The sequence below is a fragment of the Aythya ferina genome (assembly GCF_964211825.1).
Source record: "Aythya ferina genome assembly, chromosome: 1".
Taxonomy (NCBI): Eukaryota; Metazoa; Chordata; class Aves; order Anseriformes; family Anatidae; genus Aythya; species Aythya ferina.
The window spans coordinates 149,876,799-149,894,259 of NC_140296.1; the positions used below are offsets into that span (position 1 = coordinate 149,876,799).

The 17,461-nt window shown below is 42.5% G+C and overlaps 1 protein-coding gene across 1 annotated transcript in view; it reads left to right on the top strand.

The window, feature by feature from the left end:
• The window catches only part of POLR3B (RNA polymerase III subunit B), a 75,055-nt gene that overhangs the window by 3,199 nt on the left and 54,395 nt on the right, over nucleotides 1–17,461 (top strand). Inside the window, exons 6-10 of the mRNA XM_084497979.1 lie at nucleotides 2,214–2,314; nucleotides 3,739–3,830; nucleotides 5,035–5,152; nucleotides 5,853–5,961; nucleotides 16,756–16,878. Coding sequence (XP_084354105.1) covers nucleotides 2,214–2,314; nucleotides 3,739–3,830; nucleotides 5,035–5,152; nucleotides 5,853–5,961; nucleotides 16,756–16,878 — 543 coding nt within the window. The remainder of the gene's footprint in view (nucleotides 1–2,213; nucleotides 2,315–3,738; nucleotides 3,831–5,034; nucleotides 5,153–5,852; nucleotides 5,962–16,755; nucleotides 16,879–17,461) is intronic.

Here is a 17,461-nt window from a genome sequence, read left to right on the forward strand (position 1 = left end):
TTTTTTTTTTTTTTTCATTTAATATATGTATACACTTAAAACTTTAGTACAGAAGACATCCTGTGCTTTGGAGAAATCCTGTAAAAATAAAAATAAAAAAAGCCATCTAGTGGTAGCCTCTTGTGCATAGCCACGTTTCTGTCTTCAGCAACCTAACTCAAATCTCATTTAAATCAATGGAAAATAAGGCCAATGACTCAGCCATCAACAGACCAATTAGATATAGTACAGAACAGCTCATGGTTCTCACAGATTTGTAGCTAACATTAAATCAGTAGATAAGAATATGGACAAAATGCAGGGGGATATAGATATAGATTTTCTATATACGAATGAAACTCTGTGCAAAGGTTGTGGCTAATGACTTATACCCAAGAATCCAGGAATTAAAACGCTTTCTTATTGTATAAATAAAGTGACTGTACAAGCAGAAGAGGGCAAAATAAATGCTTTCTGGAGTATAGTCACCCCGAATCTAGAATAGCCTACTCGTGCATCTCAGATATATTGTCACTGATGCTTATTACTAGTGCGTTGCTTATTTTATTTTTCTTTCAATGGGTTATACTCATATGAAGGCCATAGTATTTTTGTAAATATGATGTGGATTGGGTCAACCAGGGGTGCAATTGGAAAAAAACAAACAAACAACAAAAGAACAAAGACTGAGTTCTAATGAGTGTGTCATTTCATTTCTGTGTTAAAGGCTTATAAAAGTACTTTCCAGTGGCAACTAAAATGATCAGATTTTCATAAGGGTCTGAGTATTTTATCTAGTTTTAATCAAATTTGTGAGGTTCTGTGTCCTTGGTTTGCTTCAAGGTCAGATTATGTATACAGGTAGGTACCTGCCTTTGACCTTTAGGTGTTTGATGTCAGAAGTTACCTCAAGGAAGGAGATTAAAAAATGAAAAATAATTAAAAAAAAAAATAGTGGAATATTGCGCTGTTCTGTATCTGTGCCTTGTGTAGACGAAGCACACACAAGGAATCCTGAAGTCTTGTTTTGTTTTCCCCAAGTAATGCTATTGAAGCTGTCTAATTCTCCTTCTCACACAGTTCTTATGGGAGTTTTATTAACTATTCATACAGAAGAATTTAAAGTAATTAGAAATTAATATATTTTCAGTTACTGTTAAATTCAACGAAGTTGCTCAGAGCACGGTGGGACCTAGTTTCCTACAAGTCACAGCTTGAAAACTGCTGGTGCACATCGGTATTTGATTACTAGAGAAATGATTTACTTTTTCGTGTAGAGAGAAAGAGTATCCAGTTTGCAATAATTCTTGGGGCATGTTTTTCCTTACAGTTGCATCTTCAATACACAGAGCAGTCCTAATTGCCTTTTATTAATGCATAGTCAATACACTGAAAGACTAGAAACATAAATGTACTACAAGTCTGAATCCTGATAAATCTGCAGTTGTGGAACTCAGAGGTATAAAATGCTCAATGAGATCAGAGATGTCCTGCTGTGAGTTGCTCTGTTGTGTTCTGCAAATGCAGTGAACCTTGTCTTGAATGAAGATACACAATACCTTAAGGGCTAGCGACAGTCATAGAGCCAGCTTGGGGAAAGCAGACTAGAAAGATCAGAATAGTATTAGATCGAGTTTTGAGGTGTGTAGTGTCCTAGATATGCACATGCTGCTTCTCTTGTGATCTGATGAATTTGCAAATGAATCCTGGGAATCTTTGGAAAAAGTGATGCTTAGTGAGCCTTCTGTAAGTCATCTTTGGAAGCAGCAGCATCCTGTGAGATGTACTCATTCTATTAAAAGGTAGCATAGTGTCTCTTTTACTATTTTGTGTTTCCCTTCTATCAAACTTCCAATGACAGCACAACTTCCCTGCTGTTGAGAGTCTTCATATAGAAATGTCCCTGATCTGAGCAGTGCAATCAGAGCACGTGGTTACTAGAGCAGTCTTTGTGGCAGCTCTCCCAGTTAGGCCTGTTAATCCAAACTGTTCATTTAAACTACGCTCTGCAGTGCTGTCCTCTGAAGAGACAGATCCACTGGCAGCTTTTGAAACATTGTGAAAATTTCCTTTGTTTGTTTCTTTGTTTTTTAAATAAAATACTTTGTAAAGTATATTCCAGGTGCCATGAAGAGCTCAGTCTAGCTTTGCTTTGCTTGTTTTTTTCTGTGAGCACCTACCTGCAGGAGACAGTTTTAAACCGACACCTAACTATATGACTGTTTTGTTTTTAGTGTCGCCTGAGAGACATGACTTACTCTGCCCCGATTACAGTGGACATTGAATATACACGAGGTAGCCAGAGGATCATACGCAATGCATTACCCATTGGCAGGTCAGATATCAGATATCAAGCTTCTGGTGTTTGTTTTTATTTGCTGTTGTGTTGGGAAAAGCTTTTACTGCAAAATAAATGCAGACTGACCTTGCTTCCTTGCTAAGAGACAGCAGGCAAGTCTTGATGAACTATACAGATAAAATAGATGAGCTATACAGAATATGATTGTGCATTAAAAAATGAAGTTATGCCATAAAACTGATTTTAAGGGCATACCTGCAAAAAGGTTTTTTTTGCTGGTTATGTTTTTTGCTGTTTAAATCTGCTCATATCCAGTTTCCATGTAAAGTAATTTTGTTCATCTAGACCTAGTATTATGCCAGTTTCATTTCCTCAGGTGAGTATATCTTGGATGTTGTGCTTTGTGACACGGTTCGGTGGGTGATATTGGTGGTAGGGCGATGGTTGGACCAGATGATCTCTGAGGTCTTTTCCAACTGTAATGATTCTGTGATTCTGTATGCAGTGCTCTTGCTTGGCATGCAATTCAGGCTGGGTTGGAAGAGCTGTAGGTTCTTTCCTCTTTTATTTTGTTGTTGTTGTTGTTGTTTTGTTAGTTTATTTGTTTTGGTGGAATCATGATAACTTATCTGTTTTAGAAACAAACAACAGCAAAAACAGGGTAGTATCTTTCTTTAATGAAAAAGGAAAACTTCCTTTGAATGTTTAACAGTACTAACATTCTGAATTAGTGTCCTTATTGCACAAAATTTTTACAAGTCTTGTGAACTTTCTAAAAAGTTTCAGTGAAAAATATACATGTAAGAGTGGAAAGGTGTATTAGAAGCTGACTATTAATCTTTTTACTAAGAAATACAAAATTTTTGCTAGTGTAGTTATCGAATAAGCCAAACTACTAGTAAGACTGACACATAATCACACAATAAGCCAAAGAAACTTGGACATTCTCTGACTTCACCATAGGACCATAGAATAGTTCAGGTTGGAAGAGACCTCTAGAGGTCTCTGGTCCAGCTTCCTGCTCAAAACAGGGTCAGCTCTGGGATTGGACTAGGTTATTCGGGTCGTGAAGACATCCATGGATGGAGACTGCCCAACTACTTCGTGCAGCTTGTTCCATTCCTTGACTGTCCTCATGGTTTTGCTTTATATCCAGTCTGTGCATCTTTAATCTCCCCCCCCCCATTTTTTTCTTTCTTTTTATAATCTCAAGGAAAATTAATTTTTTATTTCTCGGAATATTTTTTCACCACTACATGTTGCTTCGCAAACTGTTTGCTGCAGGCTTCCATGCTAAAACACCAGAGAAATCAGAGCTACTTCCAGGGAAACTTCATGCCTAGATTATGTATTACAGAAATTATCTCTCTGCAACCAGGAGGGGCGATCACAATGTGGGAAATCATATTGATCATCGTTCTGAATTTGACTGTTCATATTTTTTTTTGTGTTTCTTGCAGAATGCCTATAATGCTGCGTAGCTCCAACTGTGTTCTTACTGGGAAAACTCCAGCAGAATTTGCAAAACTTAACGAATGTCCCCTAGATCCAGGTACATTTGTCTTCAAGTACCTTTTACCCATCTTGGCTTGCAGTGTTAAATCCTCTTCAGCAAAGGAATATACCCCATCGGTATGGGTCCTACCGCTGTGAAGTCAGTGTGGGAACTTCTCAAATTTATGCCTGTAACTAAAAAGATCAACAAGCTTTTAAAAACAATAAGAAATAGTTGACAGCATGGAATGTTTGCATTTTCAGAGCTTTCAACCACAAAAATAATACTACAGAGTTTTGAAAAAGTTGAGATGTCTGTATGGTGTTGTACAGTGATGTGTTACATGGGAGCACAGGTGGAGTTAGTTCATGGAAATGAAATAGATCAGGGAAGAGGGAAGTATAATGGTATCCACCGGAGCAGGAACCCACATTTGCTGCGTTCTGTAAAGTGAGAAAAATATTATATGATAATATTTGATACATGCAGAGGTGACGAAGGGTTATAATGAGGAAGTTCTTTGCTTTTTGTCTGTGCTGTGCATGCTTGAGATGGCAAGATACTGTGACAAGCTGTACTGGACAAGCGTTAGTAGATAGCTACAATTTAAGAGAGGAATTGAACATGGCTTACGTACAGATTCCTTAGATTGTCTTAGATACAGTGAAGGCATTTATATTACTTTTTAAAATGTATTTCAAATACATTTCTTGTTGGAGTGCTGGAGAGAGGAAGTCAGTAACTATGGAAGACTTACTCTTTGCATTTGATACCAAGTACCTGTTGATAGCAAGTGCCAGTTCTTTTTTTGATGTCTGTAAGATACATTCTTCTGGTAGGCAATATTTTATCTAATTCTTAGAAATAATAATTCTGTAACATCCTTAAATAAGTATACTTACTTTACAGTTTTTTTGTTCTGTTTAGTTCTGTTTTGCTTTTACAGCTTTTCCATTTTAGTCTGACTGAGAGATCTTTCTGGCCACTTTGACACTGTCCAAGTACTTTCCAAACAAATTCTTAGATCCCAGATACTGTGTATGAGCCCAGCAAAAGTTCTGTTTAGTCTAATGGAACGTTTTCTTAGTTATCATAAGTTGTATGCAGTTTGTTCACTCTTTTAAGAGATAATTTGCTCTCCTATTTTGTCCTCTATGTACTTGCTGTTTGCCTTGTAATAATTTGTATTCAAAGACATATTGAAAGAGGTGAGTAAGGTGCAAGACCATTGACGTGCAAATCTTTCTTTTCTATTGAATAGGTGGCTATTTCATTGTTAAAGGTGTAGAGAAGGTCATTCTTATTCAAGAGCAGTTATCCAAAAACAGAATCATTGTGGAAGCTGATAGAAAAGGCACAGTCGGTGCTTCTGTTACCAGGTACAGTAAATGCCAGCAATTACATAAGGGAGATAAAATGAAGTTTTAAAAGTTTGTTGTTGTAGCTGAAGTAGCTGTGTGGTTTTCTTCCTAAAATAGTTTAATGGCAAAAAGCTGTAAACATCCACTGGCCCCCTCTTGCTGCCATTCTTTTTTATGCTAAGACACCAATCCCCAAATCTGTTAGTAGTGTATTCCCACGAAAATCAGTGGGACTTGCTTACATGATTTAGTATTCATCCCAGACTAGGGAAAGCAAGTTCTAATTTTTAACATAACACAGCACATCTTATAATTGATGGTGTTTGGCCTCATTTTGTAGCAAGTAACATGAAGTCACTGTGGTGGAAACAGGATGTAATCTTTTGTCTGACTCTTATCAAATGGCTCTAAAAGCTTTTGAAGGCTGTTGAGAAAGAAACCAAAATCAAATGTTTTTGTACTGCACAAATTATTATAAATTATTATAAAACAGCCAGGTAGTTTAAGTTTGGCCTCTCCTCCTTGGCTGAGTTTTATTTATATCTTGCTTACCTTTTGGTTGTGTTTTCAAGCTATATGCTGGTATCATACGGTGTTTGTCAGTTTGGTGTGAGGACTAAAGGCCTCTCACATCTTCCCTAGCTGCTAAGTTTTATACAGACTCTAGGAGTGTCAGTGTAAATTTTCTGTTCTGTATAACATAATTTTTTAATTTCAGTTCCACTCATGAGAAGAAGAGCAGAACAAATATGGTTGTGAAACAAGGAAGATTTTACCTGAGGCATAACACTCTTTCTGAAGATATTCCCATTGCTATCATATTTAAGGTAACACAACTGTTGGTTTGAGGAAGACAAAAAATCCATACTGTAGTTCAAGAATGAAAATTGACAGCAGCTCTCAAAAGTTAATACGTACAAAAGGATATGGCTGAGAGAAAGAAAGATTTTTATTTTTTTTCCCCTGGGAAGTCATCTTTGTTGTACAGCAAAGAGGAGAAAAAGTGCTACAATTTTCTGTAAGGAGAGCATTGCTGTGCCAAGACACGCCTGCTACCCCCTTTCTGCTTTGTGAGATGCCTCTGCACACTGCTTGTGGTCCTGTTGCTACAGAAAATCAGGAGGGTTTTTGTTACTTTTTTTTTTTTTTTTTTTTTTTTTTTTTTTTGTGAGCTGTGTTGCAAGCTTGTGTTAAGGGTCTTCATTTCTGGTTTTGTTCTCCCTCAAACTCATGAACTGCTGCGATGCTCAATACCCCTGATATCAGATCTAGTGAAATGACATAACCATGAACTGGTTATACATGGCTGCCAGCTTTAACCATGAAGATAACAGCTTTTGGGGAAGCCTTACAATTCTTTGGCCTAGTCCTAAATCCACCTAAATAAGGTGGCTCGGGGCACTAAAATGCTTCCCACTGGATCCGCCAACCAGAAGTAACTTCTGTAGCCCCCTTACTGTCTTCACTGTATTGCTTTATAGCAAATTGTAGGTGGAGTGACCATCGCTAGAGGAAATAAATTGCCAGGAGAGGGCAGCAGTTGCTCACAGCATCCAACCTGTTCGTGCCAGCACTGCTGATGTGCTGGAGTTGGCAGCTACAGACTTTTCTGTATTAGCACATCTCTTCAGACGAGCGAGAGTTGTAAGAATCAATTTTCTTGTAGGAAGTGTTTGGGTTTGGTACTAGAAAAAGCTCAATAATCGAATTTAGACTTGAGAAGTAAATGTCTGTTAGCTCTGATTACACTGATCTCTTCAAGTAGTTGGAGATCACTCATTTTTAGTGACCAGTGTTAAAGGAGGTTGAGAAATAATTTGTGGGCAGCAATGCACATAAAAGTGTCAGAATTAAATTCACAACTTTTCTATTACAGGAAAGTGTTAATGTAGCTCTTAATCCATTTGCTCAAGTACCAAACAGCTGGATTCCACCTTCACTAACAGACTTTTATTACATTTTGTCACCCCCTGCTGGTGTAGATAAATACCTGCCCACAGAAAAGTAACTGCTTAGGGTTATTAAGTCTGAGGAGGTTGTGGGAATGCTTTTTTTTTTTTTTAGCAGCATTGTACTGACCATTTGATCATGTTCCAACAATGAGTGCTGTAGTTATCCACCTGCCTTTATATATCTTTAAAATTCTAGATGAATGTTACATAGTTTTTCAATTTATTTATTAAATAAGGGGTTAGAGTTGTTGGAAATTCTCAGCAATAGTACTTTTCAAAGATTTATATTGACTTTGTTCAGTAGAGGATTAGTTGCACCCCTTTTAGCAATTCTGAATGTCCCATTCTTGACCAGCACTTACTGTCTTTGCGAGTGGTCATTTTCCTTACCTTTTCTTTTAATGGCGTGTGAGATTGAGGCATATTCTGTCCACTTTTGGTGAGTCTCCAGCTGGAAACTAATAACCCCAGGTAGTCTTTCCAGTGAATTCTTCTGGAGTAACTCCCTGCAGGGCCTCAAGGGGAGGTGCCGAGGTGAGACTCCCCAAATGGGGGCGGACCCCCTGCCCTGTCCCCGTCGGGCAGAGGGAGGGGATCTGGGAGCTGAGGAGGAATGGAAACAGGTCCCTGCTCGACATCGCAGGCGATGCTCTCCCCTTCCGGCCCCACCTTCCCAGGTGCCCTTACACAACAGGTTTGAGGCCCTAGAGATTGAGAGGCCGGTGTGTGAGGAAGAGGTAGCAAATGTTCCCAGGAGGATGCCTGGAGCGAGGAGGTCGACTCCGCGCCTCAGGACTGCCTCCACCAAAAAAGACAGGAGGGTTATTGTTGTTGGTGACTCGATTCTTAGGGGAACAGAGGGCCCTATTTGTCGGCCGGACCCTACCCGTAGGGAAGTCTGCTGTCTCCCTGGAGCCAGGGTCAGGGACGTTGCCAGGAAGCTTCCTAACCTGGTACGCCCCTCTGACTATTACCCCCTTTTGATAGTCCAGGCGGGCAGTGATAACATCGAAGAGAGAAGCCTCAAGGCTATCAAAAGGGACTTTAGGGGGCTGGGTCGGTTAGTGGATGGAGCGGGAGTGCAGGTGGTGTTTTCGTCCATCCCTATGGTGGCAGGGAGGAGTTCAGAGAGGACACGGAAAGCCCACCTGTTAAACACGTGGCTCCGGGGCTGGTGCCAACGCAGAAATCTTGGGTTTTTTGATCATGGGGCACTTTACTCAGCACCTGGCCTGATGGCCGCAGACGGGTCCCTATCTTTTAGGGGAAAAAGGATCCTGGGCCAGGAACTGGCAGGGCTCATTGAGAGGGCTTTAAACTAGGTAGGAAGGGGGATGGGGCTGAGGCTAGGATTGTTGGGGCTGTGCCAGGGGGAACAATGGCAAGGCCGGAGGATAAGGCAATGGCCCAGCTGAAGTGCATCTACACCAATGCACGCAGCATGGGTAACAAACAGGAGGAGCTGGAAGCCATCGTGCGGCAGGCAGGCTACGACTTGGTTGCCATCACGGAGACGTGGTGGGACCAGTCTCATGACTGGAGTGCTGCAATGCCTGGCTATAAGCTCTATAGAAGGGACAGGCAGCATAGAAGGGGTGGTGGTGTGGCTCTCTATATTAGAGAGTCTTTCGAGGCTGTAGAACTCGAGGTTGGGAATGACAAGGTCGAGTCCCTTTGGGTTAGGATCGGCAGGGACAACAAGGCTAGTGTCCTGGTCGGGGTCTGCTATAGACCGCCGAACCAGGATGAGGAGACGGATGAGGAATTCTACAGGCAGCTGACAGAGGTTGCAAAATCATCAGCTCTTGTACTCGTGGGGGACTTCAACTTCCCTGACATATCCTGGAAGCACAACACAGCCCTGAGAAAGCAGTCTAGGAGGTTTCTGGAGAGCGTGGAAGATAGCTTCCTGACGCAGCTGGTTAGTGAGCCTACCAGGGGAGGTGCCCCGCTAGACCTTCTCTTCACAAACAGAGAAGGACTGGTGGAGGACGTGATCGTCGGGAGCTGTCTAGGGCAGAGTGACCACGCAATGGTGGAGTTCACTATTCTTGGCGAGGCCAGGAAGGGGACCAGTAAAACCGCTGTATTGGACTTTCGGAGGGCTGACTTTGAGCTGCTCAGGACACTGGTTGGTGGAGTCCCTTGGGAGGCGGTTCTGAAGGGCAGAGGGGTCCAGGAAGGCTGGGCGATCTTCAAGAGGGAAGTCTTCATGGCGCAGGAACGGTCTGTACCCACGTGCCCAAAGACGAGCTGGCGGGGAAGAAGACCGGCCTGGCTCAACAGAGAATTGTGGCTTGATCTTAGGAGGAAAAAGAGGGTTTATAAGCTTTGGAAAAGTGGGCAGGCCACTAAGGAGGACTTTAAAGAAGTAGCGAGGCTGTGCAGGGACAAAATTAGGAAGGCCAAAGCTCATCTGGAGCTCAATCTGGCTACTGCCGTTAAAGATAACAAAAAATGTTTCTATAAATACATCAACACAAAAAGGAGGACTAAGGAGAATCTCCATCCTTTACTGGATGCGGGGGGAAACTTAGTTACAAGAGATGAGGAAAAGGCGGAGGTGCTCAATGCCTTCTTTGCCTCAGTCTTTAGCGGCAATACCGGATGTTCTCTGGATACCCAGTACCCTGAGCTGGTGGAAGGGGATGGGGAACAGGATGTGGCCCTCATTATCCATGAAGAACTGTTTGGTGACCTGCTACGGCACTTAGATGTGCACAAGTCGATGGGGCCGGATGGGATCCACCCAAGGGTACTGAGGGAACTGGCAGAGGAGCTGGCCAAGCCACTGTCCATCATTTATCAACAGTCCTGGCTATCGGGGGAGGTCCCAATCGACTGGCGGCTAGCAAACGTGACGCCCATCTACAAGAAGGGCCGGAGGGCAGACCCAGGAAACTACAGGCCTGTCAGTTTGACCTCAGTGCCAGGAAAGCTCATGGAGCAGATCCTCCTGAGAGTCATCATGCAGCACTTGAAGGGGAAGCAGGCGATCAGGCCCAGTCAGCATGGCTTTATGAAAGGCAGGTCATGCTTGACAAACCTGATCTCCTTCTATGACAGAGTGACGCGCTGGGTGGATGAGGGAAAGGCTGTGGATGTGGTCTACCTTGACTTCAGCAAGGCTTTTGACACCGTCTCCCACAGCATTCTCCTCAAGAAACTGGCTGCTCTTGGCTTGGACTGGCGCACGCTTCGTTGGGTTAGAAACTGGCTGGATAGCCGGGCCCAAAGAGTCGTGGTGAATGGAGCCAAGTCCAGTTGGAGGCCAGTCACTAGTGGCGTCCCCCAGGGCTCGGTGCTGGGGCCGGTCCTCTTTAATATCTTCATCGATGATCTGGACGAGGGCATCGAGTGCACCCTCAGTAAGTTCGCAGATGACACCAAGTTAGGTGCGTGTGTCGATCTGCTTGAGGGTAGGAAAGCTCTGCAGGAGGATCTGGATAGGCTGCACCGATGGGCTGAGGTCAACTGCATGAAGTTTAACAAGGCCAAGTGCCGGGTCCTGCACCTGGGGCGCAATAACCCCAAGCAGAGCTACAGGCTGGGAGAGGAATGGTTGGAGAGCTGCCAGGCAGAGAAGGACCTGGGAGTGATGGTGGATAGTCGGCTAAATATGAGCCAGCAGTGTGCTCAGGTGGCCAAGAAGGCCAACGGCATCCTGGCTTGTATTAGGAACAGCGTGACCAGCAGGGCTAGGGAGGTGATCGTCCCCCTGTACTCAGCTCTGGTGAGGCCGCACCTCGAGTACTGTGTTCAGTTTTGGGCCCCTCGCTACAAGAAGGACATGGAGGTGCTTGAGCGGGTGCAGAGAAGGGCGACGAAGCTGGTGAGGGGCCTGGAGAACAAGTCCTACGAGGAGCGGCTGAGGGAGCTGGGCTTGTTCAGCCTGGAGAAGAGGAGGCTCAGGGGTGACCTTATCGCTCTTTTTAGGTACCTCAAGGGAGGCTGTAGCGAGGTGGGGGTTGGCCTGTTCTCCCACGTGCCTGGTGACAGGACGAGGGGGAATGGGCTTAAGTTGAGCCAGGGGAGTTTTAGGTTAGATGTTAGGAAGAACTTCTTTACAGAAAGGGTTGTGAGGCATTGGAACAGGCTGCCCAGGGAAGTGGTGGAGTCACCATCCCTGGAAGTCTTCAAAAGACGCTTAGATGTAAAGCTTAGGGATATGGTTTAGTGGAGGGCTGTTAGCGTTAGGTTGGAGGTTGGACTCGATGACCTTGAGGTCTCTTCCAACCTAGAAAATTCTGTGATTCTGTGATTCTTGGGCAGGCGCTGGCTTCTGACCTTCCTTTCTTGGGCACTGCTGTAAAGTGGATATCGCATTGTTGTATTTAACTAGCAGAAGTCAAGTTACAAAGGCTGTAGGCCTGAAACTGGAGAATTTCTTACCTAAGGATCCCTGAGTAGCCTCAGCTCTCTCATGCAGCATTAGTATGCCTAAAAGATTTTTTTGGAGAAGAAAGAAGAATAATTCCTTTCTGCAGAGACCCAGGCCTTGGGCATGGAGCTTGGATCTTCCTTGTTACTTGTGTTCTTCCTGTCATGTAGACGTGGGATCAGTCTACATTTGGCGTGTCGGGGCCAAAGTTAAGTTGTACAGACAGTTCTAGGCCTGAAGTTTTGCCTTTGCATCCTTAACTTTTACTGTACTAACTGCTTATGTAATTTCAGATTAAAAATAAGATGAGAAAATGATGGCAAAAACATACTGCTCTGGATAACCTAAGAGAATTTTTAATAATTAGTAGAGGATGGCTATCCAGTGCATGGGCTAGTGAGAAGGAGACAGTTTTTTGTCAGGGACAACTGAGAGTCAGTAGGAGAAAAGTGGGCAATTTTGGATTCTCTTTCTAGCTGCAGTGGCTTTCCACGACCTGGTGTCATTGCAAATGATTTAAGATACAGATCTGTTCCAGAATATCACTGCAGTTTTATAGGAAAGCAAGCAAGTATTGGGGATCTGTGGAGATTTTAAGGCTACTGCAACTGTAAAGTGGAGGTAATAACATCCCTTAAACATTTTCATCTTAAAAGCAAGGGCTGTGAAGTAGAGAGCATTCCAAATACCACCCACTGAGAGAGCTGAGGCCTAAAACTCAGAAAGTACTTATTTTAACTAGAATCTAAGATCACTTTCATATTTCAGGTATGACTCATGGACACATGTTGGCTACATTTTAGGGGAAGACCTGAACTTATGTTGTTCTTTACCCTTTCTTTTCTTTCATGAGGAGGAAGGGAATAGTACTGTGGATCTAAAGGTCCCTTGACCTGAATAGATAGGGGAACTAGACTGTGTAGGGTCACCCTAACAGGGACACCTGCCTTGCAGCTCATCCTTATCAGTAGTCCCTTCTAAACTGCAAGCCTGAATGCAAAGCTGTTCTCCTGCTTTGCTTTTCTGCCATCCAGACCTGTAAGGATCTTTGGGACTGGCATATTTGAAGATACAACAGATAGCTGTGCTGACCACATGTAGGTTGTGACTTTATGAAGTTTAACGCATTGACCACAGCTAAATGAAATATGAGAGGCTACAAAAGGCATGTTCCTGGGACTGTTCAAGGACAGACTTGAAGTGTCTGCTCTTCAGATGTGGGGGAGTTAGTCCTCGTTGCTGTGCTAGTTTAAACATTTTTCCCCGGACTTTTTACTTGAAAGGTACAGAGGAGTTTGTGCAGCGCTTTACATTAATATGTAAATGCAGGTTTTGGTTTGAGGTAGTGGCTTGAAGCAGACAGTTCTGCCCCCAGAATATGTACTTGTCAAGATTTTTAAAGGGCTCTGAACTCCTTGTAGTGGGAGGCATTAGACAAAAGTAACGTGCTTCCTGCATACTGTGTAAGTCTGCTTTATTAGTTAATATACACGTGCAACCAGAACAATATTTAGGATGTCTCTTGGGGTTGCAAGTCAGCTGCGAACCTTTGTTTTACCTGTGTAAGTGTCAGTTGTGCACACAGGACCGTGTGAGCTGTGCATAGTGTGTATTTTTGCCTATGTCAGGCTTTGAGCTACACATGCTTTACGTGGGGGAACTCAGTTTTAGATGGTAACGAGCATTAAAGGAGATGTGAAATACTGAGTAGTCCTTAAGGATGTTCCTGTTTTGAGAAACATCAGGGTTACAGGTGAGATCGTTCTGCTGTTTTTGCAGGGAGCTCCCTATGTTTTAGGGAATTAGAGCTGTTTGAAGGTAAGGACTCTTTTTGGTTGGGGTATTTGATCTTGTTTTGGTATGCTCCTGGGGGCTGAGGTAAATGAAGGTTGCGTGCTGCACCAGGACTAGTTGAAGAAGGAAGAGAATTACACATAGCCTAAGGGGGACTTCAAAGTTGAATTTTATACCTCAGTTACTGGGTAAATTATCTTCAGTTTGTGGGGACTGTAAGGAGCTGCTCTAGGACCTGTGGCAAAAGATGCAAACAGCAAGTTAAGCTTCATTTAAAATAAATAAATAAATAAATAAGTATTATTCTTGGAACTGTTAAGATGCAGTTTTAGAAGAACAGCTGAGTGGTGGTCTTGCTGACCCACAGAATTAGGGGTTCCCATGGCTGCAGTTTCATAGCTCGTATCTTTTGAATTATGAAAGCTCCAGAGCAATTCTGTCTGTGATGTCAACCTTGAACTTCCCTGACATCTTTTTAATCCAGTCATCTGCCTGTCTCCATTCTGTAATTTAGCCTGATGGGCTGCAGAACTACATTCTGGGGAAGTGCCATGGAAACGCCTAGACATCATCATTAAGGCACAAGCTGGGGGAGGAAGAGCAAGGCTCACACTCTCTCACACACACTTTATCACATCTTCATGTGCGTGTGTGTATGCACACACGTGTGCACATGCATCACACACACACACTGCCACACACGTGCACGTTGGGCAACAGGAGCCTCCCCAGTCCTAGGAAGCAGTTGACCCCAGTTGGAGCACTTTATCCCACTTGAACTCGGGATAATATGAGTCTTGTTAATGTTTGTTGTGACTTGTCCCATGTCCATCAGCTAACAGCTTCCCAACCATGCTCTTCATGAGCCTGCTGCTGTCTCCTTTCTAATCCTTTCAGTGCTCCTGCTAAGTTATCCCTTTGCAACGTGTTCTTCCTCTCTGCCTCCTCCCCTCCACCCCCCATAAAACTATCCCTTTGCAACGTTGCCTTCCAATCAAAAACAAAACAAGAGAACTTGTCTCTAGCTTTGTTTTAATGTTAATTCTCTTCCCACCAGCTTTGTCCTGGAACTGGATCAGCAGCACTCTAAGCACGGGACCAACTTCTGCTTTGCATGTCCTTGGTGTTTCTGTAACACAAACAACAACCCAGGAACATCGTGTTACAATGATGTTATAGGCTAATTCTGGAGTGTTGTTTTTCCGGGGGTGGGAGGGGATTTTCGTTTGTTGGTTTATTTTAATTTTATTTTATTTTGTACAAGTGCAACGTTAGGGCTAAATTTCCTGAAAAAAAGGAAGCATTAAGATTACAAATCTGTCTGATCCCAGCATGTGTCATTTGCTTGTGTTAATGCTGCAGGTAGGTGTATTTGTGTGTGCAGTTCTGCCTGTGGTGGTTGAGAATACATAAAGGAATATATGGATTTACTTGTAGGCTACTCTGTCAACTTCTTCTTTAGTTACTTGGCCAAGTTTTTAGTCATTACTCATCAATTAGTTTTCCCCCAGTTTGCATTTATCTGACAATACAACATACAGTGTTTGGTGGCAGATCCCAGCCTTTCCCCTCACAAATTTTGAATTCTCACATGAGTTTGCTGCTGTGAACCTTAACTAGAAAATCCACGCTGGTATAACAGTGTGTCCTATCTAAATCTTTTTGTTGTCAGACTTTTAATCAGAGAATTCATCAAGTTGTAAGAAATCATCAACCCTTTTTAGTTCACCGTGGCTTTCTGTTTTCAAACGGACAAAAGAATGTAATGACACTGCAGGATGATTTTATTCTGTTATTCCCCCTGCTTGTTTTGTTCACTTTTTGCATGACTGTTATGGAATGGTTGCCATCTTAAAATTAATCTGGTGGCAAGAAATAGGGTGATAGCTCATGAACTTGCATGTGATGTTCTTAAACTGGTTTGCTGGTCAGCTCTTAAGTCCCAAGGGTGTAGAAAATGACTATGGTAAGGCTTTCATGTATTTCATTTTTGTATGCTTCTGTATGAGTCTGGCTCACAAGTCGTAATGGATTTTGTTAACTTCTCTACTGACTTTTTTGTTTTTTAACTACTGTGTGACCTTATTTGAAAGGGTGAGGAAGCGTAATAACATTTGAAAAACAGAATCCGAACTACCGTAATATCACACGGTTCTGAAAAGTACCTTGAGATCAGCAGTATGACTGCTGAGTGGGAATGAGCTATGATGAAACACTCCTACCTGGTGAAGTAGCTCTGTCATGATTTGGCAGTCAAATCTGCCCGAGATGATGGAGTTGTGATCTGTGCTTTACCCAGAAACTGGAATGTCCTCACACGGCTACAGGTGTGTGCTACTTTTGCACTGCTTTTAATTTCTGATAAACCACGAGGTGAGGAGACAGAGTTTGAAGTTAAAGGAACTTTAACCAACCACATCTTGTTGAAAAAGAAAGAAGAAGGGAGAAAAAAAAAGGAAAAAGCTGGATACTTCACAATTAGGGCAACAGTTTTGCAGAGGGATGGCATTAGCTAGGCGCTAAGCAAAATAACACCCAATGAAGGCAGTAAGAAGGAAAGGTATTCATGCATTTTTGAGGAAAATGTAACTTTTTGGGATGCTGCCAGTTTCTAATGAGAACCAGAACGCCAGGGTCCACGTAGGCCATTATTTACAATGGTCTTTGTGGCAGGCAGTTTGAAGAATAATATGAACACAAACGTAACTTCCTCACAAACTTCTGAGAAACATATTATAACTCAAACAGAAGAGGTTTAGTGAGATTATTCCGTTTCTTGATATGGCAGAACTCCAGCCAAATGTGTGAAAGGGGGAGCTTTAGCACCATCTGGAATCCACAAAGGCCTTCACTGCTGGCTGCCACCTTGAAACACTTACTGGTAGAGAGATTTCTCTAAACCTGTTAAGCGCTTCCTTAGTTTATTAAGCTTTTTCTGCAGTATAAAGTCTAACAAGGTGTCCAAGGATCAGTGAAATAATAGAATGGCTTTCAAGTGGAATTGTGAAGTCATCTTCTAAATGCAAAGAGCTGCAAAAGAGGTAAATTGTAAAAAATTCTCCAACAGAACGTGCTGTATCATAGACAATTGAGTGTGCAAAATTGCTTGTGGTAAGAGACCATGTGTAATATTTTAAGTTAATTCACCTTTATTGTAGGTTCTGACTTGCTTTTGGTTGTAACACACGTAGGGTTGTTATTACCTGGTATTTATTTTTCTGAAGAAAACCACAGAATTTAACTCCTGTCAGTGGAAAAAAAAAAAAGACATTATCCAAAGTGTGTGTGTGTGTTCCTGCTGCTTATCAAGATTTCCATATCGGGTTCTTCCATAGCTAGAATATGTGCTGCCAGTGCCAGATGGCACGGTTTCTGAGAGAAGAACTAGCTCTTGCTTAGTAGTAATGCAGACAAACAATACCAAATTAGCATAAGCAAATGTCAGTGAGTTAACATAAAGCCTGTGCTGTTTCTGTCTATTCTTCTTTTCCTAGGCCATGGGTGTTGAAAGTGACCAAGAGATTGTACAGATGATTGGCACAGAGGAACATGTGATGGCTGCATTTGCTCCTAGTCTGGAAGAATGCCAAAAAGCTCAGATTTTTACACAGATGCAGGTGCGTCTTTTCACATAGCCAGAAGCCATAAAAGCTGAAGATGATGGTATTGACCACTTTGCTCTGTCAGCAGTCCACATACAAATTGTGTTTCAAGGTGTTTTGTTTATTTGTTTGTTTGTTTGTTGGGAGCGGAGGAGGGCAGTATTTTAAGCTGAGGGTTTTAAGGGAGGCAGGTCCTGGCAAAAGTTAGGCTTTGCTCTATACTGCCTAACTGAAAAGAAACAAAGTCAAGAAACACTTTGTTTTCAGGAGCCCAGGGTTATGTTTTAATGTATGTGACAAGCAGTGACATCCACAAGATTAGGGTTTTTTTGTTGAGGATAATTGCCACTTTTTAATAAATTACATACCCGCGTTTCATAGAAGCCCCCTTGATGTGGACGTGACTATTTCATTGTGAGTAGATGTTCTCCTCCAGTTCTAATGTCTTGTAGTTTAACAGCCACCATTCGTCCTGCTAAAAAACTGGCCAGAATTCTTTTCAGCTCATGTACTTTTTTAATTTGCCAGCACACAGTTCATTTTACTGGCTTCATTTCCATTGTATATACATATATTGTATATACATATTAATTTGCTT